This window comes from Podarcis cretensis, assembly GCF_951804945.1.
Source record: "Podarcis cretensis genome assembly, chromosome: 13".
Taxonomy (NCBI): Eukaryota; Metazoa; Chordata; class Lepidosauria; order Squamata; family Lacertidae; genus Podarcis; species Podarcis cretensis.
This window is the reverse complement of record NC_137182.1, coordinates 39,611,513-39,636,165: the sequence shown is the minus strand read 5'-3', so window position 1 is coordinate 39,636,165 and position 24,653 is coordinate 39,611,513. Positions and strand designations below refer to the sequence as shown.

General features: G+C 46.5%; 3 protein-coding genes across 6 annotated transcripts; 1 reads left to right on the top strand and 2 right to left on the bottom strand.

Annotated features, from left to right (window-relative positions):
- Positions 1-22: 22 nt before the first annotated feature.
- IZUMO3 (IZUMO family member 3) lies at positions 23-7,858 on the top strand. 4 transcript variants are annotated; one of them, XM_079951069.1, is made up of 7 exons: positions 23-380; positions 972-1,049; positions 2,971-3,060; positions 5,123-5,140; positions 5,251-5,331; positions 5,578-5,668; positions 7,100-7,245. In XM_079951069.1, exons 1-7 carry the CDS (start codon positions 155-157, stop codon positions 7,155-7,157), a joined length of 642 nt encoding a protein of 213 aa, XP_079807195.1. In that variant the 5' UTR covers positions 23-154; the 3' UTR covers positions 7,158-7,245. The 4 variants fall into 4 exon arrangements, with proteins under 4 accessions (XP_079807195.1, XP_079807193.1, XP_079807196.1 ...); XM_079951067.1 differs by lacking the exon at positions 5,578-5,668 and having other exon boundaries at positions 7,100-7,858; XM_079951070.1 differs by lacking the exon at positions 5,123-5,140.
- Positions 7,859-8,821: 963 nt separating this feature from the next.
- IZUMO2 (IZUMO family member 2) lies at positions 8,822-15,989 on the bottom strand. The gene is made up of 7 exons (XM_079951183.1): positions 15,706-15,989; positions 13,960-14,034; positions 13,712-13,798; positions 13,366-13,386; positions 11,832-11,912; positions 9,255-9,378; positions 8,822-9,085 (listed from the first exon to the last, which is right to left on the bottom strand). Exons 1-7 carry the CDS (start codon positions 15,941-15,943, stop codon positions 9,043-9,045), a joined length of 669 nt encoding a protein of 222 aa, XP_079807309.1. The 5' UTR covers positions 15,944-15,989; the 3' UTR covers positions 8,822-9,042.
- Positions 15,990-16,336: 347 nt separating this feature from the next.
- LOC307201769 (mpv17-like protein) lies at positions 16,337-23,155 on the bottom strand. Its single transcript, XM_079951185.1, has 5 exons — positions 23,061-23,155; positions 20,333-20,761; positions 20,177-20,247; positions 18,603-18,632; positions 16,337-17,143 (listed from the first exon to the last, which is right to left on the bottom strand). The coding sequence occupies exons 2-5, from the start codon at positions 20,652-20,654 to the stop codon at positions 16,937-16,939; spliced, it is 630 nt and encodes a 209-aa protein (XP_079807311.1). The 5' UTR covers positions 20,655-20,761; positions 23,061-23,155; the 3' UTR covers positions 16,337-16,936.
- Between the last annotated feature and the right edge of the window lie 1,498 nt (positions 23,156-24,653).

The following is a 24,653-nucleotide window of genomic DNA, read 5'->3' as shown; positions in this document are numbered from 1 at the left end:
TGTTGTAGCATCACAGAGACTAGCGCCAAACACACCGTCTATTTACTCTCTCTCTCCTTGGCAACGTTTCCGTGTGTCATGGAGGTGGTTGCCTTTCCAGTGGTTCCTGACTTCACGGAAGAGTTTTCACCGGCTGCAGTAAGGGGAAGAGGCAATGGCACCCCAGTTCCTGCTGGTGTTCCCCCTGTGGCTCTTCTCTCTCCAAGCGGTGGCTGGTTGCCTTCAGTGTGACCGCCGCTTCTTGGATTCTGTGGCAACCTTGCTGCTGGAAATGCTCCCAGCAGACCTTCCTGACCGAGACGCCCTCATACAACGGCACATCCAGGCCTTTGCTGACCTGCACGGCACCTTCCTCCGAAAGATGCACGAGCGAGTGCTGGGTGCGAACTGAGCAGAGAAGCGTTGGCAGGGCTGTAACATCTGGTGCGGGGTGGAGAAGGGTTGAGCTTACTGTTATGTATTGAAGTTCTCACCCTGGCCACCAGGAGTATCGTGTAGATAGTTTTCACTCAGGTCCATGTCAGTTATTTTACGCAGGAAACCCTGGGTTGTTGTTGCTACAATGTTGACAGCCGGCTGCCTATAAAAGCAAGCCGGCTGAGCTGTTTGCTGTTCAGTTCTGTTCTGGCCTGTGAATAAACAAAAGCCATCTTAATTTAACCAAATCCAGTGCCCCAACTGTTAAGTTGTGGGTGAACATATCAGACGACACAGCAATTCTTCAAACAGCTCTTGTTTATTCACAGGCCAGAACAGAACTGAACTGAAGGGTTCAGCCAACCTGCTTATATAGAGCTCCAGTACAACGTAACTGTAACAACTTTCTGTAACTACCCAATCACTGAACGTCACTTTCGATCCCTTATTTGCATATGTGGACCTGAGTAAAAACTATCTACAGTATCCCCCTGCTGGCCCAGGTTGAGAACTTCAGTACATAACAGTTACAGCCACAAATGTCTCTTTTGCAGATGTCCGAGGAGTGATGTCTATCAAATCAGATGTTATTAGTCAGTTGAGGGACATCAAGAGCAGCAAAACCTGGAAAGGTGAGCTGGGGAAAAGGAGAGAAGGAGCTGGGGGGATGGGATTGCATTTGGGATAGGGTTGTAGGTTAGAAATTTGATGCAGTTTGCGCTGAAATGTGTACTTAAACTATTTTATGCCTATGAAAACACAGCCGTCTCCCCAAATTCGCACTTCTCCAAATCTTGAAATGCAGCTTGCCAGCCAAATCATCCGTGGGAAGACACATAAAGGTAAAGGTAAAGGTACCCCTGCCCGTACGGGCCAGTCTTGACAGACTCTAGCAGTGGCGTAGTGTGAGGGGTGCAGGGGGGGCCGGCCGCACCGGGCGCAACATCTAAGGGGGGTGCTCGCACTCGCAGCTCTCTGCCCCTACCTGGCTCACTCAGGGTTAGGGGGCGCAAATTATTTGCCTTGCCCCGGGTGCTGACAACCCATGCTACGCCACTGGACTCTAGGGCTGTGCGCTCATCTCACTCTAGAGGCCGGGAGCCAGCGCTGTCCACAGACACTTCCAGGTCACGTGGCCAGCGTGACGAAGCTGCTCTGGCGAACTGGCACCAGAGCAGCACACGGAACGCCATTTACCTTCCCGCTATAAAGCGGTACCTATTTATCTACTTGCACTTAAGGGTGCTTTCGAACTGCTAGGTGGGCAGGAGCTGGGACCGAACGACGGGAGCTCACCCCGCCGCGGGGATTCGAACCGCCGACCATGCGATTGGCAAGTCCTAGGCGCTGAGGTTTTACCCACAGCACCACCCGCGTCCCTTGGAAAGACACATAGGCTAGGGTTAATTTTGCCTAATAATAATAATAATAATAATAATAATAATAATAAATTTATCCCCCCCCCCATCTGGCTGGGTTTCCCAGCCACTCTGGGCGGCTCCCAACAGAATATTAAAAGCACAATAAAACATCAAACATTAAAAACTTCCCTAAACAGAGCTGCCTTCAGATGTCTTCTAAAAGTCAGATAGTTGTTTATTTCCTTGACATCTGATGGGAGGGCGTTCCTCGTGAATGCATATATTAGTGAAAATAGCATACTGAAATGCATTCTATAAGGGGAAATTGCTTTGCCAAAATGTTTATGTGAGGCAAGATAGCACACAAAAATGGGTGTATGCTGGGGGATGGGGGTGGGAATCACTAAAATGCTGAGAAATTTTCTGGAGGACTTAAAAAAAAAAAAGCAAACTGATATGGAAATGTAGAAAAATGAGAAACTGAGAGAAACTAAAATGGACAAATTTCCCCAGTCCTACTTACGGTAAATGCTGAATCTCATAAAGCTATTCAATCAGCACAGGGAGTGGGGTGGGGAGACCACCCAAATATTTAGGTGGTTCTCCTAAGCTCATGTTCTAACTCAAGTCCCAAGCCTGGCACTATGGGTCCTCATATAACTCCTCTTTGTGTTTGCTAAGGCCCCTGCCCCCTAATTTTATTTATTTATTGCTGTTTAGGGCGTACGTGTTTTACTTTGTAGGGAAGGGATTCTGAACATTGCCAGTTTTTGTGTGTGAAATGGTTATTTTTGGTGCCCCAACTGCTCCTTCCATTTCCAAAGGAAATGGGTCCAAAAAGGTTGGGGACCCCTGATTTGATCCCAGACCTAAAGCAGGTCTGCAGCTCAATGGCAGAGATCCATTTTTGCAGGTGACAGATCCTGGGCTCAGTCCCCCGCTTCTCCAGGAAGGGCTTGGGAGAGACTCTTGCCTGAAACCCAGATAAGCCACTGATGGAAGTCCACAAAGCCAGGATTGATATTTTAGTGACAGAATTAATTCCAAGTATATTCCTAACCCTAATCCTAAATATAAAATGTGAGAGGTCAGGTTTTTATGTGCTGTGCAGCTTTGCCAGGCTAAAATTCTAACCCAGCATCTTAGGAATTATCTCCCTCTAACAAACCTTAAGCTCCGTTTCCTTCCTCAGGCGTCTTCCTGTGGCAACTCTCCCTGTATCAGCTCCGGGTATCTCTGCGAAGGCGCCTGCAGCAGTCGCTGGAGAAATTCGCCGACCTCGGTACCAATCGGGAAGGGAAACCAGGGCAGTTAAAGGCACCAGCACCTCTTATTCTAACCCACTGCCCTGACCTTCACTTCCCCCTTTATCCGGGAATCCTGGGGTCAGGGTTGGGGCTCAGGGTGGGCCAGGGGTGCCCTCTCCCTATGTATAAAATACCGCTACTGGCAGTCTTGTAGCCAGCATTGCTCAGGAACAATGAGAAACAGAATCAGCGTGCTTTCAAAATCAGCGGTCAAAATCGGTGCACTTTTGAAATCAGTGGTTAAATTTGATGCAGTTTTCAAAGATTCAGTCTGCAATCCTGATTAAGGATGCAATTACAGTGGTAATTAAGTACTTAATTCATTCCGGAGGTCCGTTCTTAACCTGAAACTGTTCTTAACCTGAAGCACCACTTTAGCTAATGGGGCCTCCTGCTGCTGCCGCGCCGCCGGAGCACGATTTCTGTTCTTATCCTGAAGCAAAGTTCTTAACCTGAAGAACTATTTCTGGGTTAGCGGAGTCTGTAACCTGAAGCGTATGTAACCCGAGGTATCACTGTATATCCAAACTTAGACAAAAAACCTGCTCCTTGATCTCAGGAGCCATCATGCAAAATTTAGTTATACATTATCTTGAGAGGTGCCCAAATGGATATAGCAAACAGAAAAACAACTTTCCAAAATAGGTAGAGGATAGGGACTGTCAAGCCTTTCAGGACCACGGGCACATTTGCAGAATGGTGTAACATTTGTTGGCACCACACACACACACACACACAGACAGACAGACAGACACAATCACTACCATAAAGCCCACACTGCAGCCTGTTCTGTTGACTACAGCAGAAAACTTCTTTCAAGGCCAAATTCATTTGAAGGAATTCAGTTGAGAGATGGGGCCCTGCAGGCACTATGCAAAGTGCCTGGGAGAGGGTGGGCACACACCGATGACCCTGGAGATATGGCCAGGAATAAAACCTACGAATAAAAATATACGGCTAAATACAGAACAATAACAAACGCAAGAATAATGACCATGTAGTAACAACTTCCTGTATTAAGCATCATCAGTTCAGTGAGGTTGCAGATGGGGGAGCAAGAAAAGAGCAGGTGACTTGCTGCGCCAGACGTAGATTTAAAATATACATATTTGTATTTTGGGCAGAACGTGCTCACTTGGAGGAAGAACTTCATTATAAAAGGGGGAACTGAATTGCTGTAGGCAGAGGTGGGTTATGATGTGCCAAACTTTGAGTTGATTCCTTGCATGTTGAAATAAAAAATTTAAGGTCTTATATATATAATAAATGTTCATAAATGTACCAAGCAAACATGTACATAAATATATAAACCACATGTCTGAAGCAGCACAAGAAAACAGCCCTGAAACCATTTTGACTCCAAAACTGACCAAATGATTTCTCTGCAAGGTCAAGGAAAATGGAAAAGCCTCCCCATTGTCTTTTCATTCACAAATCCTGTCTTAAGGGTATGTCTGTGTATGAATAGGGTGAGCCTGTGACCTGGCTCAGGAACTAAGTATTTATCATTACAAAAGACTGGCCATGGTATCCAATCAAGTAAGCATTAATAGGTAACCTGCCAGACAGGAGGTAAACAACGCACTCAGATTTCTGTTGTAGACCGCCCTTTCTGTGATGTAGGTATGAAGTGTCTGGGGCATGGTTTCGAGCTACACCCCTTTCTGTGATGTATGTATGATGTATCTGGGGGTGGTCTGGGACTCCAGGGCTGGCAATTTAAAATGTCTATATAAGGGTGGGCACACCTTTGTTTGGGGTCCTCCTTCTCCTGCATGTGAAGGGGGCACCCTGTTGCAACAGTTCAGGCTTACTAGCTGCTTTGCTTCTCAATATTCTCTGGTTGGCCTCTGTTATTTTCTCCGACCGATGGAGGACTCTATAAGGGCTCTTGTGTCCCCCATAAGGGAATAAGGGCAGATTTTTGTTTATTACAACATAATTGTAAATTGCATGCCAGCTAAGTGAGACTCCCTCTGTCTGGCTTTTAGGTTTCTAAACCAGGCCTCTCTCTTTTCTTCCACCCTCACCCTTCAGCTTGTTCTGAGGACTGCAGTAAGTATCAGACTCCCTCCCCCATCAGAGCCCTTCCCCCGCCCCCCCCAAGTTGCCCACACAGCCTCCTGGACTGGAACCGGATCCCGGCCTTGTTCCTCCCTCTGCAGCAGTGACTGAGGGCCCTGTCCTGGACTGCTGGACCTGCTTACGTATCGCCACCCAATGCTTTGATGGAGAGCTCTGTGGAGGTAAGACCGAGGTGGGTGGGGGGCTTCCAGCTTCTGCCTTCTGTTCCCAAACTTGTGCACAAAGTGGCCATTGGTACCTCCACTCTTGGCTGTTAAGAACTGGCTCCCAACACGTGCTGTAACTCTCGCTTCCTGTTCCCATTTGAAAGCCACCATTTGGGTGGCTGGACCAGGGAGCAAGATAAGAGAGGGTTGCTCATCCCAGCCAACGCAAGAGGCTAAAAGGATGTTTCTGTTGCCCCCTAGTGGAAGACAGACGCCTTGCAGAATATAATGAAGTTGTTCTTTACCTCTTCTTTGTTTGCGAGTCTGTGTTGGTGACCTCAGTTGTTCTTGTGTGAGTAAATGGCTCTGCAGAGTTCCCTCCCTTTCCCGTAGAATCCGAGAGTCCAAACTTTCAGGTTTCCTGACCGGCATTTGCTTTCCTTCGCAAAGAAGCCACTGGGCACCAACCCTATTGTGGTACACAGGGCCATCATTCTCCCATCCTAAGGAACCCAGGAGTTCTTGCTGCCAGCTGCTCCCATTCACTTGACCCACCTCTGTCGACTCTGGGACTGCCTGCAACCCATAGAGCTTACTGAAGCTACTACTGAACTGTGGCCCTTCAAAGGAGTGCAAGCATAAAATGTGGTGTGGAATTTAGATTTCTGAGAACATTGGCTGCCTTTCCCCCCCCAGAAATCTACCGTATTTTTCGCTCTATAAGACGCACCTGACCATAAGACGCACATAGTTTTTAGAGGAGGAAAACAAGGAAAAAAATATGCTGAATCAAATGTTGTTGAAGAGGCTTTGCACGGCTATTCCTGAAGCCAGAACAGCAAGAGGGATTGCTGCACAGCTCTCCCTCTTGCTGTTCTGGCTTCAGCGATAGCTGCGCAGCCTGCATTCTCTCCATAAGACGCACACACATGTCCCCTTACTTTTTAGGAGGGGAAAAGTGTGTCTTATAGAGCGAAAAATACGGTAGTTTCTGGACCTCAAGGTTCCAGAGTAAATCTCCTACCCATTTCTATTACTTCTCCTTTCTTGCCACCAGATTTCCAAAAGATTTTGAAAACTTGATTGAAGAACACAGGATGATATTCAAATCCAAGCAGAGTTAATACATGCTTAATTTCTGCTTTCTGTTTATTTAGGAAAGTTAGTTGACTGGGGTCCCCCCCCAGTGTGTGCAGGTATTTGCATATACAGAGGATTCCAGAAAGTAGACCTGAGTTTAAATTCATGTCCAGAGATGGAGGAGGGGGCAGTTCTCAAAATATTTGAGAAATGCTGGCCAGTCGCTCCATATGCAGCCGTGTGAGATTGGAGAATGTTGAGATTGTAGCAAGAAGCAGCAAAAAGGGGGGGGGGGCAAGTCTTTAGCCTTTCTCTCTGATGTGTGATTTGTGTTGCAGGCAGTTCAAATGCAGAGGAGCGTTTAAGGCTGTGAACAGACCATGCATTTAAAGCACTTGACTCCCCCCGCCCCATATATTGAGAAGTGTAGTTTTCCCATCACAGAACTACAATTCCCAGCATCCTTAACCTACATTTTGTTGAATTTTTTTGGTTGGGGGGAGAAGTCATGAGATTTAAATGCGCACAGCCTCAAAAAGAGAAATGGCATCTCCCACCTGCCGTCTGAAGTGATATAGTTTGCTCCCCCATCTCAGCATTCTGCCCCCTCATTCTGCCTCCAAGTGTAGACCAGGCCCCATTCTGGACCCAGAAGACCCAGGAGTTTCTCCGCCTCCACTAACCACCCTTCCCACACTTCCAGGTACTGGGTGTGCGTCAAGCATAAGAAGCAGATGCTACGAAAAGCACTGCGCCTTTAGGGCGCTAGAGGCTGCTGGACCCTTTCAGGACCCCCTCATCTGTGAGCTTCTGCTGGTTAGAACAAATACAAATTTTAGACTTGGAATAAAAGAACATCTTTGCTTCTTATTTCATAGAGTTGGAAGGGACCCCGAGGGTCATCTAGTCCAACCCCTTGCAATGCAGGATTTTCTCAGCTAAAGCATCCATGACAGATGGCCATCCAACCTCTGCTTAAAAACCTCCAAGGAAGGAGAGTCCGCCACCTTTCATGAGAGTCTGTTCCAGCTCTTACTGTCAGAAAGTTCTTCCTGATGTTTAGTCGAAATTTCCTTTCTTGTAACTTGAATCCACTGGTTTGGGCCCTAGCCTCCAGAGCAGGAAGAAACAAGCTTGCTCCATCTTCCATGTGAGTGACAGCTCTTTAGATATTTGAAGATGGCTACAATATCTCCTCTCAGTCTCCTCTTTTTCAGGTTAAACATACCCAGCTCCCTCAACTGTTTCTCATAAGGCTTGGTTTCCAGGCCCTTGATCATCTCAGTCACTTTCCTCTGCACAGGGAACAGAGAAGAGAGAGTTGCAAGCCCCTGTGGTGGATTTTAGGAGGATCTGGGAGGGCAGGCAGACTGTCTAGACCAGAGCTTTCCAAACTGTTCACGTTGACACACTTTTTAGACATGCATCATTTTGCAACACAATACCGTATTTTTCAGTGTATAGGATGCCCTCATGTATAAGATGACCCCTATTTTTTTTAATCCCAAAGTAAGAAATTAAGTTGTTTAGCTTTTGGGGGGTGGGAGAGGTCACCTCCACCAGTCCCTCACCCACCTGCCCGCCACTGCCGATCGCACACCTCACTGCAGCTGCCAATTGTCTGCCCACCTCGCCACAGCCACCAATCGCCTGCCCAATCGCCGCTGCCAATCTCTTGCTTGCTGCCACCATTAATTGCACGTCCCTCCTCTGCATTCAATAAGACGACACCCAATTTTGGCCTTTTTTTTTTAAGCAAAAAGCACCATCTTATACATGAAAAAAATACGGTAATTAGGTTTTACTAGGAAAGTGGAGGTTAAACTTCCAGCCCCATGAGGAGCACGGGTAGCATTCGCACAGCACACCTACACATTGCAGCTGACATACCAGTGTGTCACAACACAGTTTGGAAAGCTCTGGTCTAGACAGTAAGGATGGATCAATCAATCAAGCTTCTCACTTCTCCATTCTTCAGTTCTCCATATTTCCACTGCAATTTGCAAGTTAACAACAAAAAAACTCTTGAAAATTCATCAGCATCTTATTTTAAATTTCCCCTGGTAAAAACTTTATTGTATGCAGTTTTGACTAATGCACATATTTTTGCAAGCATCAAAAGCATATGATGCATTTGTGTTTGTTTGTTTCCACTAACATTTCCCCCTAATATAATGTATCTTTGTACATATTGTTTGGCTGCAAATTCGGTGAAGTTCAAATTTCAAAGGGCAGGTGTCTGTTCCAGTTCACGTATTGGTTCAGGAAGTATTAACTGGGTAGCTTCTCATTAAAATGCAAACAAAATTGAATTCCACCTTCATGCCTACTAAACACCTTGGTCTGTGGGCTGGAGGGAATGAGGAAGACTTTATGAAAGCCAGATATTTGCAGTCCAAAAAGAGAGGACAGAAACAGACAACTATCAGGGTGTGTCTGTGCGTATTTATTTTGTGAATATGAGGGATAAGAAGAGGATAGGAGGGCAAGAGGTGTAAGCCGGAAGAAGAAACACTAATTTTGGAGGCAAAAAGAGGATTTCTGGAGGTTGTTACAATGAAGATATGCAGACCACATTTCAGACTTCAAAACTGGGAAGCTCAATAGGACCTTTTCCTTACAGGTGAGAAAAGGGGCAGATCTCTGCTAAATGTACAAGAAGAGCCGGTTTTTCCAGTACCTGATAATCCTGGGGGAAAGAGAGAGTTAGAGGCCCCCAAAACCCTCCCTAACCCTTTGAGGAGTGCTGAGTGAGTTGCCTCTGGGGCTCCCCCAACCCGTCTCAAGGTCCCTTTCTGGGAGAGGGAGAGCAGTGCAGCTGACTCTGAGCTGCACAAAGGTCTACTGCTTATACTCACACGCCTATCATCACCACGAAGAGCAGTCCACCCATACACAGGACAATGGCGACTCCAGTTTTGGCGATATCGGGGTCCTTTATGGGCTTTCCAAAGCGAAGGGAGAGGCGTTCCTGGGCATCCACTGCATGCAGAGACCCCAGATTCAGTGTTTTAGGCTGAGCACATGTCATACATTCGAAGCACACTGAAAAAAGTACATCACGCACACATACACCAAGAAACCTGGGAACTGTAGATGGTTTAGGAGGCAGGAATGGTGGTGGTGGGGGGAAAACTGCAGTTCCCAGGATTTGGGGTCTGTGTGTGTTTTTGATATGCTTTAAATGTATCTCTTTCTTCCCATACACAGTCATGAGTCTCGAAACAGAAGGGAGACCTCCATAAAAGAATGCAGTTCGTGCTTAGTCCCAACACAGAAAAATATATTTACTGTAATGATACATAAGAGACTGGGTTGTAGATAAGGAGGCCTATAATTTAAAAAAATAAAATCTGACATGCATTTGTTAGGCAGCCTTAATGTAATCCATTGTGGGGCTTGGGGGGGTGTTTAAATAATTTTTATTAAATTTCTGTTTTACATTTTAGAATATTCACTTAGACAACCTTAAAATATCAATGACTTCCCTCCCCCTCTTTCCATGGTTCATTTTGCACAACATAAATACCTGCATGTTTCATATAAACTAAACCAGTCAGTATTCCACTATTACATCCCTCAAAACTGATTTACACTGTTGAATTTATCAACAGTGCTACCAACATTTTCAAGTGGACACAATTTTCCTCCATGTATTCAATAAACATTTTCCAGTCTTCTTTAAACGTATGTTCTTCTTGTTCTCCTAGTCTATATGTTAGGTCCACAAGCTGTGCATATTCCATCAGTTTAAGTTGCCAATCTTCTTTAGCTGGGACTTCGCTTGTTTTTCACTTTGGGGGCTAACAAAACACGAGCTGCAGTAGTGGCATACATAAATAACCTTTTTTGATACCTGGGAATTTGTAATTCATTGTTTATAGGCCTCTCAGGCCACCGCTTGCAACATGGGCTAAGAACAGCAGCCTATCTTATAAGACTGTGGTAAAGCTTTCTGAGACAATATATCGTGGAGCGCTTATAAGTCAGGAATGGGAAAATGTTGGCCCTCCTGGTGTCATTGGACTCCAACTCCCATCAGCCCTGGTCAGCAGTTATGGGGGGAGCATCCAGAAGGCCACAGGTGTCCTATTTAAATACTGATTTCATCATCCTTCCATGTCAAATTCAGATTAGGCCCTTTGTCCTTCAGTTCTGACTTTTCTTCAGTCAGGCCTGCAAAAACTCCCTGCTTCATATTTGTGCAGGAATGCCCATGGGCCACCCAGTAAGTGCTGCCCTCTTCTGGAGATGGTATCACATGGCACCACCCAGAGTAACACCTTTCCAATTAATTCTCCCAGAAGCAAAACCTGTATCCTAATCTGGGCTCCTGCCAGCATTTGGGCCTAGAGTCGGGATTTGTGTTTCCACCACTTCACTTTGGCCAAGGAAGGGAAGCAGAGCAAAACAAACTGGACAATCAAGGCAGCTTCTTACAACTTCCGTGTCAGGCCATCTGAACCGAATTGGGCTGAACAGGAAGAGTTCGTTGCTGCTGTTCCTACATGACAGGGCAAATTCATCTTATGTCTCACCTTCTCCTTGCGGGATGGAGATAATGACCAGAAGTGGGTGTCATGCCTTGCTAGAGGATTTCTCCTCAGGTCAGGATCTGGAGCCCCCCCCCCCCCCCCGTGCCATCTAGAAGCCTGGACCTCTTAGGGAAGCCTGTAAGGGGTCCCACCCCACAGGAGGGGAGCTCTGCCTCAGAGCCAGAGTGACTCCCAAGCCCTCAGGACCGCTGGCCACCTGAAGAGGCAGGTCAGCATCCTCACGTTCAGAAATGGACTCTTTGTGAGCAAGACTCTCCTCCCAAGGAGGACTTCTTCCAGAAATTTAACAACAACAACAATTTGTCATTTATACCTCGCCCATTTGGCTGGGTTTCCCCAGTCACTCTGGGCAGAATTAAAAGCACAATAAAACATCAAACATTAAAAACTTCCCTAAACAGGACCGCCTTCAGATGTCTTCTAAAAGTCAGATAGTTGTTTATTCCTTGACATCTGATGGGAAGGCATTCCACAGGGCGGGCGCCACTACCAAGAAGACCCTCTGCCTGGTTCTATGAATCTACAGCTACGTTGTGGGTGGAATTCTGGCCCCTCCTGCTTAAATCCAGGCTGAGAGAGCTGCTGGAATGATGTGTTCATATTAGTGCTGGGCCGTGTCTACCTTACCTTTGGATTTCCTCTGCTGGATCCTGGTGAGTAACATTTGGGTTCTTGCTTTTGCTTGGGCTGTCGCGATCTGCTTGTGCAGACTGCCATGGGACCCTGCAGTTGGTGGGACCTAACCCTGGCCACGCCCGAAACACATCAGTGGGTCTGACTCACACGCAAACCCAGACCCCACTTTCTCTGCCACATATCACGCAAACTCCTGCGTGGACACACTGCCCAGGCCAATGAATCGTTCCTCTTTCTACCTACCAAAGCACTGGCTTAGCGACAAGCAAACGGCGCTGGTCTCTTGGCATCCTTTGCAATTGAGCACTTTATAGCTCAACCAGCCTGAGGTATCAGGAGTCCGGGAAACGGAGGAAGAGAAAGAGAAAGGGTGAAGAAGCACCAGCCAGAGAGTAATACGGGTGGTATCAACATAATCCTACAGAACCCAGGATGTTAATCTTCTAGCAAGGCCCACTACATCCACTCCCAACACTCTGCAGTCCAGGGATCTGCAAAATTCCCAAGACTGGGGGCAGGATCTTTCTGTGTGTCTTGGGCAGTGCATGGTTGCATAGGGTTGCCATGTGTCCTCATTTTCCAGGACACTTCCTCTTTTTCAGGGGTAAAAATTGAGACATATGGCCTTTATTTGCTTTGAATGGCCGTCATATTGTCCTCTCTTTTTTGCTCTTCAAAATATGGCAACCCTACGTATGGGGCCAAGCCAGTCTAGGCCCAGGCCGCTTTGAAACCATACATTTAAAGCACAAGGATAGCATTTTAAACAGTCATGGCCTCCCTCCCCAAGGAATTCTGGGAGCGGCAGTTTGTTCCCCTGTTCCCCTCACAGAGCCACAGTTCCTAGAGCTCCTTAGGAAGAGAGACTGATTTTTTGAAAACCACTTTGAGAATTGAAGCTCTGTAAGGGGGCTCTTAACAAACTGCAGCTCCCATAATTGTTTGAGGGAAGCCACGTAGGGTGTGAATGTGAAGAGAATCTTGGGCATCTCTTTGTTCAGTCATGACACTGATTGGGTTATTATTCCGTCAAATTAAAAACATCCACAAAAATTAATGCAAAAATTGGGTCTGTTTTACAGATGAAGATGAACTGCTGGCACTAATTTTTTTTAGTTGCTGGGTGGGTAGTTGAATCAGTTGCCTCTGATAGATGCCCCCCACCCCCTGAGTCAAATGCCCCCTAATGCTTCCCTGTAAGACAGTCCTTTCGGTTGTCTTTCTCCTAAATCCAACCCTGACAATATATCCATTGCTTTTATAAATGTCTTTACAGCAGGGGTTGGCAACGTCAGTCCCAGGGGGCAAATTCAGCCCTCTATCCATGCCTCTGTCTAACCCTTAGAAATCTCCCAAGGCCAAACCCTTCACTGGACTGCTCCATACCCTCCTCTAACATTTCCAGGAATTTTTTTTTTTACTTTGCTCGAATGTGTCCTTAAACTGCAGTAAGGCTTCTTGCTTCCCTGGATGTGGAGAGGTATATGGGGAGACCTCTGGTTTGTGTGCGGCTGAGCAAAGTTGAGAATCACATTGTGTGTGGCCCCCAGAAGGTCGCCCGCTTTGGAATGCGGTCCCTGGGATCACAAAGTTTCCCTACTCCTGCTGTATAGATGGCCTCCTGGCCCATGTGCGTGCGAGAGACTCTGGCTTCCTTGAGCTGCTCCCACGCCGCATGCTATGTGTCCCCGCCACAGAACCACAACAGTTCTCATTTGCTTTCAATTGCCGGGTTCCCCTCCTCTTAATACCCGGCTAGGCAACAAGATGAACTCACCGCAGACAGATTTGTCGCAAGCTGTGAGGGGAAGAAAAGCAGAGTCTGAGTGTACATGCCCCATATATTCTATTATCCCCAGATTTCTTTCTTTCCACATCCTAAGCGTTACCACAGGGCAGAAATATTCCTGTCGATACAATCAACAGAACCCTGCAATAAAGCAGGGAGTTTTTCCTGGTACAGCATTCAAATCTATAATACATCATCATCATCAACATCATCATTATTATCATTTGCATACGGCCATATACCCGCAGGTCTCAGGGCATCTCATAGGATAAAATCACAACATAAAAACACAAAATACATAAAATAATACATGGAATTGGGGGAGACTTGCTACCTTTCATTTGGTGTTCCTTTAAAGCTTCCTTGAGCTTCATAGTCGTTTTCCTCCGGAATTCAACCAATTCATCCAACAGAGCCTGGTCTAGGGGGTAGATTGAGATACATAGGATGTGTGTAACATTGGGAGCCCCCTACAAATTCCTTCTGTAAATGACCAAGAGGCCTTTTTCTGGCAAATGAGGCCCTGGGAGCTTCAATCCCAGCAAAAGGGCACCTGAAGGAGAGAGGAGTCGGGACCCTCACCTGTTAGGTGGGTTTGAAGCAGACTTTCTGTGCTGAACCTCGCCTCGTGGATCAGGGCGTCAACTTTGCTCTTAACTGCGGGGAAAGGGGAGTAAAAGGGTGGCTGTAGACCAGGGGTCAGCAAACTTTTTCAGCAGGGGGGCGGTCCACTGTCCCTCAGACCTTGTGGGGGGCCGGACTATATTTTGCAGGAAAAAAGAAAATGAACAAATTCCTATGCCCCACAAATAACCCAGAGATGCATTTTAAACAGAAGCACACATTCTACTCATGTAAAAACATGCTGATTCCCGGACTGCCTGAGGGCCGGATTGAGAAGGTGATTGGGCCGGATCCGGCCCCCGGGCCTTATTTTGTCTACCCATGCTGTGTAGACTGTTGGAGCCTGAATATGCAGAGAGCAACAATTGGGAGGGGAAAAGGGCAGAAGGATTTCAAGAATATCAGGCAGCTGTTAAGAGTCTGGAAGGTCAGGCAGAGCTGCATTGTGCGTCTTTCCAGATAACAACTTGGGTTTAAATGCCCATATAGCCTGTGTACACATTACTGGATTAAGACGCAGCCAAGTCATTCTTTTTCTCAAATTTGGATTAAAGCTGGCTGGGGAAAAAACACTGTGAACAACAGGATAGATATGGATTGTGGCTATGTGTACACCACTTCCCAAACCAGTGCTGGGAGCACTTTGGGCATAGAGGGAAACAGGAGTGTGTGCACAGCCAGAGTGTTACACGGCAGGTTGAAGAAGCAGGTCCTGTTCTCAAGCACGGAACCCAGCTCTGCCACTCTCAGGTCTCCTGCTCCCTCTAATTTCTGTGTCCTTGTCCGTTGCTGCCCAAGGGGATGCGGTGAAGCAAAGGGGCAGCAAAGATGGGTGCTGGGAGCCAGGGCACTGGGGGAACTCTGGGTTGACACCAGCCCTGCAGGAGCTCCTTTGACCTTGCCACCAACCAGCCAGGCTGGGGGAACAGCTGCCAATCCAAAACTCTCCCCCCCCCCCAAAAAAAGCTTGCCACCACCTCACCCATCTTGTCCTGGCGGATGCCAGCATGAGAACCCCACTACTGCTCCACATTCCTTGTGCACCAAGGAGAGGGAGAGTTCTCAGGGAATGCAGGCGAACAAAAATGCACGAAAAAACGTCTTTTTTGAAAAGTTCATTAAATGGTGTGGGCACAGTGAGGGAGGGAAGACGTTGCTCGTTATCAGAGATGTGATGGGCGGCAGCCAGTCTGTCACCTTTGCACAGCTACATTTCAAACTGCAATCCACCAACGGCTATAGCTGGTAGGGATGCACATTTTGGATTCTTACTTTTACAACATTTCTGTTTCAGTTTGTGATTTTTATTTAAGTCCCCGTTAAGATTATTCTTGCTAACATAATGCATTTTTTAAAAGGTTACTTTTAGGATTATATGCACTTTTATGCTGTTTTCCCACATTTGTGCAGTTGTTTTTTAACTGCATCACAACATTTGGAGAAGAGTGAATTTTGATGGAAAGCTGCACTTTGGTTCACACATTGTTTTGGGAAGTGGAAATTGAGTCAGCTGGCATTCAATGCAAATGGCAGCTGCTCTCTCCTCCATCCCTACTAGATAAAGAAATCACATAGCCTTGGATGACTCATGCTGCCTGCGTAAGAACCATGCAGTCACCACCCAGTCAGATGATCAGCGTGAAATTCAGGCCCCCTGGTTGTCTAGTGTGGACCCTGAGCTAAGCAGAGCTGGAACTTGTATACCTGCCAAGCCAGAAAACTGGCTGGTGGCATAGTGCAGGAAGAAATTCCCCTCAAGACCGCTGAGGAGCACTTCGGCCCGTTCCTTGAGGCGGCTGTCCTGGATCTTGCTCGGGACAACCTCTGTCCGGAGCTTGGCCACATTCTCCTTGAACTTTTGGTCGCATTGCAGGCAGCCCCGGAGGCTTATGGGAAACCAGGCCAGAAGCAGAAGCCGCAAAAGCGGTCCTAGGGGAGGCATGATGGAGCCAAGCGGAATGAGATCGCCTCAGGGTTCCGCAGGAAGTGACATCACAGTGGGGGCGAGTTATGGAAGGGGCATCTGACAAGGGTTAGGTTTGCATAGGGAGAGGACAGATAGGGACACCTCAGTCCGGGGGGGGTGCGGTTCTTCTTCCCCAAGGTTAGAGCCCTCTCGTATCCTGTGGTTTCCATCAAATGATATTCAGAAGCCTACTGACTCCAGCTGTGGAGGCCATCATACATTTAAAGCACAAACCCCACATCTAGAATCCTGGCCGCTGTAGTTTACCCTCACAGAGCTACATTTCCCAGCACCCTTGACAAACTACAGTTCCCGGCATTTTTCGGAGGGAAAAATGTTCTTTAAATATGTGGTGTGCATGCAGCCAGCATTTATTTATTCAGTTATTTAACATTTGTTCTTATTGAAGATTTTCTTGCATAACAAAACAAGGAAGAAAATACATACAGCGTCTCCACTTTCAGTTCATATATTCTTTTTCACAGTTTGTTTATATTTGGTACGAGACACTGTTGACGTCGTAGACATTATGTGTTTGGGGGGAAAGAGAGATAGGGGAATAATGATCTTTTGTTCAACTGCCCAGTGTTTGTCCAGGGTGCAGCCAGAATTTATAAAGCGTTTTAGAGTGTTCAAAGCATTCCTCTTCCTCTTAATCTCGCTGCAATCTTTACAGCATCCCCAAAAGATGGCTCATGGTATGTCTTTCAGAAGGCATGCAGGCCTCAAGGGGAAGAGCATTCCCTTAGCCTTGGGGCCATCGCTGTAAAGGCCCTGCTTCTCACATCTGCAGTTGTATGTTCCTATACCAGTGCAGCATGAGGAGCAGGCCGTGTTTTGAAGAAGGTGGGTGTGAGGGGGTTAATATGAGGAGACAAATCTCCTCCATGGCCCCCCATCAAAGTTTGCAGAGACCAAGAACTAGAAATGAAGGTGGGGTGCCGAAAAAACCACAGCACAGCCCTTTGGTCATTTCTCAGACAGCATCTTTACTTGATTCTCTCCTGCCCTGGATGGAAACAGGCCGGCCAAGCCTGGCACCGCCTGGAAGAGCTGGGAGGTGGTGTCGTGGGCATCAGTTTGGCGCAGGTAGCAGAGAAATGCCGTCCACAGGAAGGAGCAGGCCCCCACGTAGGCTGTGCGCAACAGGGGTGGCACAAGAGCAAAATTCACTGCCTGGTGGAGGAGGAGAGAGAGAGAGATGAGGAGGGAGGAACATAAACCGCCAATGGTTCCTGGACAGCAGCACATGCTCTGATTGTTCCTGGTATTATTTTATTGACTGATTGATTATACAATTCCCAAGGAGCTCAGGGTGCTGTACAAGGCGGTGGTTGTTCCCATCATCCCTGACCACTGGTCCTGTTAGCTAGGGATGATGGGAATTGTAGTCTCAAACATCTGGAGGGCCGGAGTTTGCCTATGCCTGGTCTTGGGGAAGGTAGCTCTGTGTGTGCCTCTTAGACTAGAGATGATACCTCTCGTGCTTATCGCATACTTATTTGTTGTTCTTTCAAATATCTTATAAACTGCTCTTTACAGCCAAACCCTCAGAAAAAGAAGTACATAAAAGGAGTGCTCCTGTATGCGCTAGGCACACAAAGTAGGCGTACGATTATTTCGGGGAAACTGCTCTGAGTCACACAAGTCATTAACAATCTAAAGAAAAGGCAGCAATGAAGAGAGAGAGATGTTCAAGGCCCTCTTAAAAGCCTGTGCTGAAGCGGTCAAGCATAAGCCAATCACAAGGAAGTTCCATAACTTTGGGGCCACCACGGAAAAGTCCCTGTCTCTCATGTATCCTAGCCTAACTGGCCTTACCAACGGGCATGTGAGCAGGACTTCCAAAGCAGATATTAGCATATATGAAGGTCATAGGGTGAAGGCCATCCTTGAGGTCACCCGGATCTCCAGTCAATCTCTTTTAGGGCAATCCTTCTCAAAGTCCATGGGCGGTAGCTCAGTGGTAGAGCATCTGCTTTGCGTTCAGAAGGTCCCAGGGCTGGGAGAGATCCTTGCCTGAAACCCTGGACAGCTCCTGCCAATCAGCATAGACTATACTGAGCTAGGGGGACCAATGATATGACTGGGTACAAAGCTGCTTTCCTGATGGCTATTTGGGGCAGGTCCCAAAATATCAACCACTCTGTTGAACTTCTGGCACTTTCTGAAGCCTAAAACAAAACAACCCAAACCCCCAAACCCAAACCAAACCACCCTCCAGCAGGCTTTCTAACTGAATTCTGTTTTTATAGTTTGAATTCATTTGTAATCTTATTGTTCTGGGTCTCCTGAGACACAGCTATGATTAAGCGGTGTACAGATTGTGGGAATAAATAAACAATTTCAATACATTCCCGGCAGGCTTCTGAAAACACAGTGTATTCCTAGGGCAACTGGGAAAGAAGTGATGCGTTTCAAATATTTTAGGTTTGCTTTTCAGCAGCTCCCTGACTAGAAGAAATGAAGCAGGGGAATGTTTTTCCTAATGCTTTATCCCTTTATGACAGGAAAAACCTGCTTGTCTGTCTTGCAGTTGTCTATTGGCACAGGAGCTCTGTTGGGGCGGGGGGGGGGGGAGCTGGCAAGGCTTCCAGGTCTTTCAGGGAAGGAAAGCATGGACCACAATACGTACCTGGAACAAGGTCCAGCACAGCACACCAGCCTAAATTGGGGGGGGGGGAATAAATAAATAGCAAATTTAACATAAGGGTTAAAGATGAAGTTCCTCAGCAGTGCTTGGATTTCACACTAAGGAATTGCAGGACTTTGCTACAGAGTCTACAGCAGCTACTCCTGAGGCACCAAGGGTCAGAAGATACCGTAACAAAATGGCTGACAGACTGTGCACCAAAGTATTGTTCTTGTTATTTTTTAATCGGCTTCCACATCTGTCCCAAGGCAAGGTACAAATTATAACAGAAAAGTCACAAAAATAACCAAATATTATTTTAGTTTAAAATAACCCCTCTGCAGCGCCACAAATCCAACTCAATGGTGTAACGCTGGAAAATGTCAATTACTTCTCCTACCTAGGCAGTTATCTTTCCACAGAGGTCAACAGTGATGCCGAAATCCAGCATCGCCTGAGCTCTGCGAGTGTGGCTTTCTCCCGATTGAAGTGCAGAGTGTTTGAGGACCGGGACATTTGCAGGGAAACCAAAATGCTTGTTTACAAAGCTATTGTACTACCAACCTTACTGTATGCCTGTGAAACATGGACCACTATAAACACCATCTCCAAGTCCTCAAAAGATTCCATCAATGGTGTCTCCGAAAAATTTTACACATCACTTGGGAAGACAGGTGAACTAATATCAGTGTACTGGAAGAAGCAAAGATCACCAGTGTTGAAGCAATTATTCTTCAGCATCAACTTTGTTGGACTGGTCATGTTGTGCAGATGCCTGATGATCGTCTTCCAAAGCAACTACCCTATTCCAAACTTAAAAATGGAAAGCGTAATGCTGGTGGTCAACAAAAGAGGTTTAAAGACTGTCTCTAGACAAATCTTAAAAAATGTAGTATAAACACCGACAACTGGGAAACAGTGGCCTGCGAGCGCTCCAGTTGGAGAACAGCCTTTACCAAAGGGGTCATGGGCTTTGAAGACACTCGAACTCAGGACGCAAGGGAGAAACGTGCTAAGAGGAAGGTACGCTTGGCAAATCCACACCGTGATCAACTCCCACCCTGAAACCAATGTCCCCACTGTGGAAGGACGTGTGGATCCAGAATTGGCCTCCACAGTCACTTACGGACTCATTGTTAAAACCGTGTTTATGGAAGACAGTCTTACTCGGCTACAAGTGATCGCCAAAGAAGAAGACATCTCAGCAGGGATGCTGCTCCATGGAACAGGGGCGGCGACACTAAAAGCCCTGCTGCAAATCAGGGGCAACATGGGATTCAAACTCTTCTTAGTTAAGAGTTTGAATCTCCTGTAATGTCTCAAGACATTAATCTGGCCCTATAGGCATCTCTGTCTGGCCCTTGGGACCTCATTCTGTGCACACAACAACTTGAAGCCCAGCCCCAATTTTTGGGTCTTTTTCTTGAACAACAGTGACCCTCCAGGTCCCAGCCCTGCTGAAAAACAGGGATACTGAAAAACTAGTCTTTATGGTGCCACAATGCCCTCTTCTTTCTGTTTGCGTGTTTCTTTGCTGTAACAGCCTAGCACAGAATCAACAGAGCTGTTATTATTACCTTGTACGTTGGCCAAAACTTCTCCTGCAGCTTCCCAAATATGTTGCTTTCATCATCCAGGAGAGAGAGACCTGAGAAAGGGAGGGAAGCAAACTCATCACCTCCAAAGATCACTCCAGCCCCCTCCAGCCCCTCTTCACCCCTGTTGTCTCTCACCGGTGTAAAAAGCCCCGATGGTGACTGGCGCAGCGATGACCTGGTCGCAAGTGACCTTTGCTATCACCGTGGTGACCTTCACTCCTGGAAGAAGGCGCTCCAGGCTCCGGAACCAGGCATAATTGAAGTTGGCGTGGAATGTGAACCCGACCAGCGCCACTTTGGCCGTCTGCTTCAGATCCAAACCGTCGTGTCTGCAGGTATCCTGGCTCGGCTTAGCCAACTTCTGCTGGGCTGCATCTGCGGCTGAAAACAGTGTGCCATAGGCAACAACATTCGCCAGCCAAGGATGGCGATGCACCAGACCAAGCAAGGGGTGCATTTGAATACAGAGCTGGTGTGGCGGAAGTGCAGTTCCCAGAGATGGCCCCTAGGTGGCGGCGTCCTCTGCTCAGGTGGGTTGTAATGTCGCCTCCTGCTGGTATATATCTGCAAATGCACACGGAAAAGCATGTCGCTATTATCTTCCAAGGCCAGAAGGCTGCGGTTGTGTTGGTCAACTGTGTGAAAAACTTGGGATGTGGCTTAATCCTTGAAGAGCTTAGGATCTGGGGATCTTAAGGATCATCTTCTTCCAAATGCTTTTTAATTTTTTTTATTGCATTTATTTATTCCTCCACAGTTACTCAGAGCAGGGCTTCCAGTGGGGCTGCCCGATCTGTGGAATAGCATTCCTGTCAAGATACGACAAGCGCCCACTCTCTGAACTTTCTGGAAACAATTGAAGACATTCTTGCTCCAACAGGCTTTTCCAGCTGGGTGAAAAGATCTCTGCCACTGGTGTTTATTTTGTATTGTTTTTAAAAACACATCTACCATTTTCTGTGTTGTTTTTAAGTGTTTTTAGCTGTTTCAATTGTCTCCTGTACGTTGCCTTGAGATGGGTGCATTCAGAAGGCAACTAACAACTTCTCTCACAGACAACATCCCCTCCCATAAAGTCTGTGGCAAGTGACAAGTGTTTTCTAAAGGCATGCCTAAACGAGATGCTATAAAGTGTGCTGAATTTCCCCTTTAAATCACCCTGGTACTGTAGTTATAAATCTATAAGGACGAGAGGGGAGGAAATGCTCAGTGCCCTCACCAAATAACTGATCTTTCTAGTTCAATCAGTTTGAAACTAGTTTATGTTTACAAAAGAAACAGGAATAAACTCTGTCGTAAATCTGTTTATATAAACACAAATCTGTGTATGCAGCATCCTTGCCCAGATTCCTGTTGGACCACAGTATAAATACTTACCTACACAGGGGTATTTCTGCACTTGCTTAATGCTGCCACAAACAGGATCATGTCATCTCCACATTTTAATACCCGGCTGTGTCACCCCTGTGACACTTTTGTGCACCATCTCTGCACCACTGGATAATGCACTTTCACCCACGTGCAGTGAGAAGGCCTCGACACTCACCACATGCCTCAAACACAGGCAGCAGGCGCACACACCACATTTAAAGCACATGGGAACTGTAGTTTCCCCCCTCACAGAGCTACAACCCCCAGCCTCCTTAATAAACTACAGTTCCCAGGATTCTTTTTTGGGGGAAACATGCACTTTAAATGTGGTGTGTGCTCTGTACGCACTGCAGCCCCCAATTCTATCTGCTGCCCAACTACGACACGCCAACATCCTCTTCAGGCCTCTCTCTAATAACATACTTCTCCTATGGTAAGATAATTTTCTATATTCCACATGCACGGCAATGCACAGTTCTGCAGACTGCTCTCTCTGGGCCCCTGTGACGAAGCAGCGCTATCCTTTATGAGCATGATGTGTGTGCGCACCTCCCACAGAGCCTCTTCTGCCACAGCCTTTAATGCAGGACAAAAGGATAATATTAAAAATCCCCCCTGCCATCATAAATACAGGTGGGAAAGATTGGATCTGAATGAAACGGGAATCCACATTGTTTTTGTTGAAAGGTTAGGGAGAGACATCTGTGAGCAGGATCAAATAGGAATTTAGGAGCTTGTTTGTCGGCGCCATATGTTAGAGCATTCGTTTAATTATTACATTTCTATTCTGTCTTCTCTTCTCCCTCCCTTTTCTCTTCACAACAATCCCGTGAAGTAGCTTAGGCTGAGAGAAGGTGATGGGCCCAAGGTGAGACTGTGAGCTTCGTGGTGGCAGACTGAAGATTTGAACCTGTCCTCATCGGTCACTCTGACCATTACTCAGTTTTAACCAAAATTCTGTCCTCTTGCAGAAAATCTGACATATATAACATATTAATCAAGACACAGCCTGCACTTGTTTTTAGCAGAGACGCCCAATGCTGGGACATATGAAATACAGTGGTACCTCAGTTTACGAACTTAATCCGTTCCGGAAGTCTTAAACCGAAACTGTTCTTAAACTGAGGCGCGCTTTCCCTAATGAGGCCTCCCGCTGCTGGTGCCCTTTCACCATTCGGATTCCATTCTTAGACGGCGGTAAAGTTCTCAAACCGGGACACGATTTCCAGTTTTGCGGAGTTTGTAAACCAAATCGTTCTTAAACCGGACTGTTCTTAAACCGAGATACCACTGTAATCAGAAAGCAGTGTGCCTTGGAGCAGGTACAAAGTGCATTTCTCACACAGCAGTGCAGGGCCACAAACCACAGCACAGGTGGGTAAAGAAATTCATCTCAGTCGATATTCTGTCTCTCTCTCTCACACACACCCTTCTCTTTGTCTCTCTCAAGCCCACCCGCTTTCCTCCCCCATTGTGTTGCAGCCATTATTACCCTGAATGCTCTGTCTTCTTTTTCTCTAGGGCTAGGAGAAGCGATAAGGGACGGGTCAGCCACGCTTGTTTGCTCCACAGAACTATAAATATCTGGACACATGGTAAGGGTGCAGACAGGGAGGAGAGCAGGGAAGGGGGGGTGGGAGAGACCCACTGAATAACCAATCCTTGCTGCATACTAAGAAAGTATAGTTGTGGGGAGAAGGCAAAGCAGCTGTGGAGGGAGAAAGTTGGCAGCTCATTTGAGAACCAAATAGAATACTAGACCCAGTCCCAAATTGCAAGCAGACATGTCTGGGAAAGACAGTTAATTGGGAGAGAGACCTGAGAAAGGGCTGGCTGAATCAATAGATCACACAACCACACAAACCTTATTTACCTAAGCTTTCCCCCTTTCCTCTTTAATCTTAATACTTATGATTTTGATATGTTTCTGTGTCATACCATTTCCTAATTGCTTACGTAGGGTGATATCTCAGCTCTGTAAAAAAACACACCGGTAAAAGCGTATTCAAATCACTTTCTTTCCCTCAAAGAATTATGGGCCTTGTAGTTTACCCCTCACAGAGTTACAATTCCCAGCAGCCCTTAACAAACTACAGAGCCCAGAATTCTTTGAGAGAAAGAATGGGCTGTATATGCAGCCTAAGTCCTACTCAGAATAGTACACCCACTGAAACCAATAGACAAATCAGATAAAAGTGTAGTTGTTCACCACAAGGAATTAGGGGTGATATTCAATTATAGTCATCTCAAAAATCAACGGACTGAAATCAATGGACTCTACTCTCTGAACAAGACTAAGATTGAATATCACCCCTAATTCTTTGTGGTGAACAACTGCATTATTATATTTTTAAAAGGATTATAGTTAAAGTTACTTAGTTCTACACCATTTTCCCCCCTCACGGGACTCAATGTAGTTTACAACTAAAAATAGGAACTGCTAAAAATATAGAAGAAACAATCATTTAAAAACAATTAAACACTGATAGAATTATATATATATTCTATTAAAACCATACCAGTAATTTCAATAAAAACACCACAGTCAGATGGGCAGATTATCTGCCCATCTGAATGGGGTGTTGTTGTTGCTGTTGTTGTTGTCACTGCTTTTTCTGGGGGCATGCAGGGGTATGCATACCCCTAAACATTTTGTGAATCAGTATTTCAATATGAGTAGGAAAACGAGAGGACCCTTAAACATTTTTTTTTTTAGAAAAAAAGCACTGGTAGTTGTTATTTTAAGGCACCCATCTCCTGGGGCTCGGTCTGAAACAGGTTCGACATATCATAACCTCTCACAACCTGTCTTTGCTGCCTTTCCTCCGAGTGCAATTTGCTATGATCTCAGCCTCTGGGAGTTACAGTACAGTATAGTATTGTACAGTGGTGCCTCGCAAGATGAAAAGAATCCGTTCCGCGAGTCTCTTCGTCTTGCGCTTTTTTCGTCTTGCGAAGCAACCCTATTAGCGGCTTAGCGGATTAGCGCTATTAGCGGCTTAGTGGCTATTAGCGGCAAAGCGGCTATTAGCGGCTTAGAAAAAGGGGGGGGGAGTGAAAAAAATCGCAAGACTCGCAAGACGTT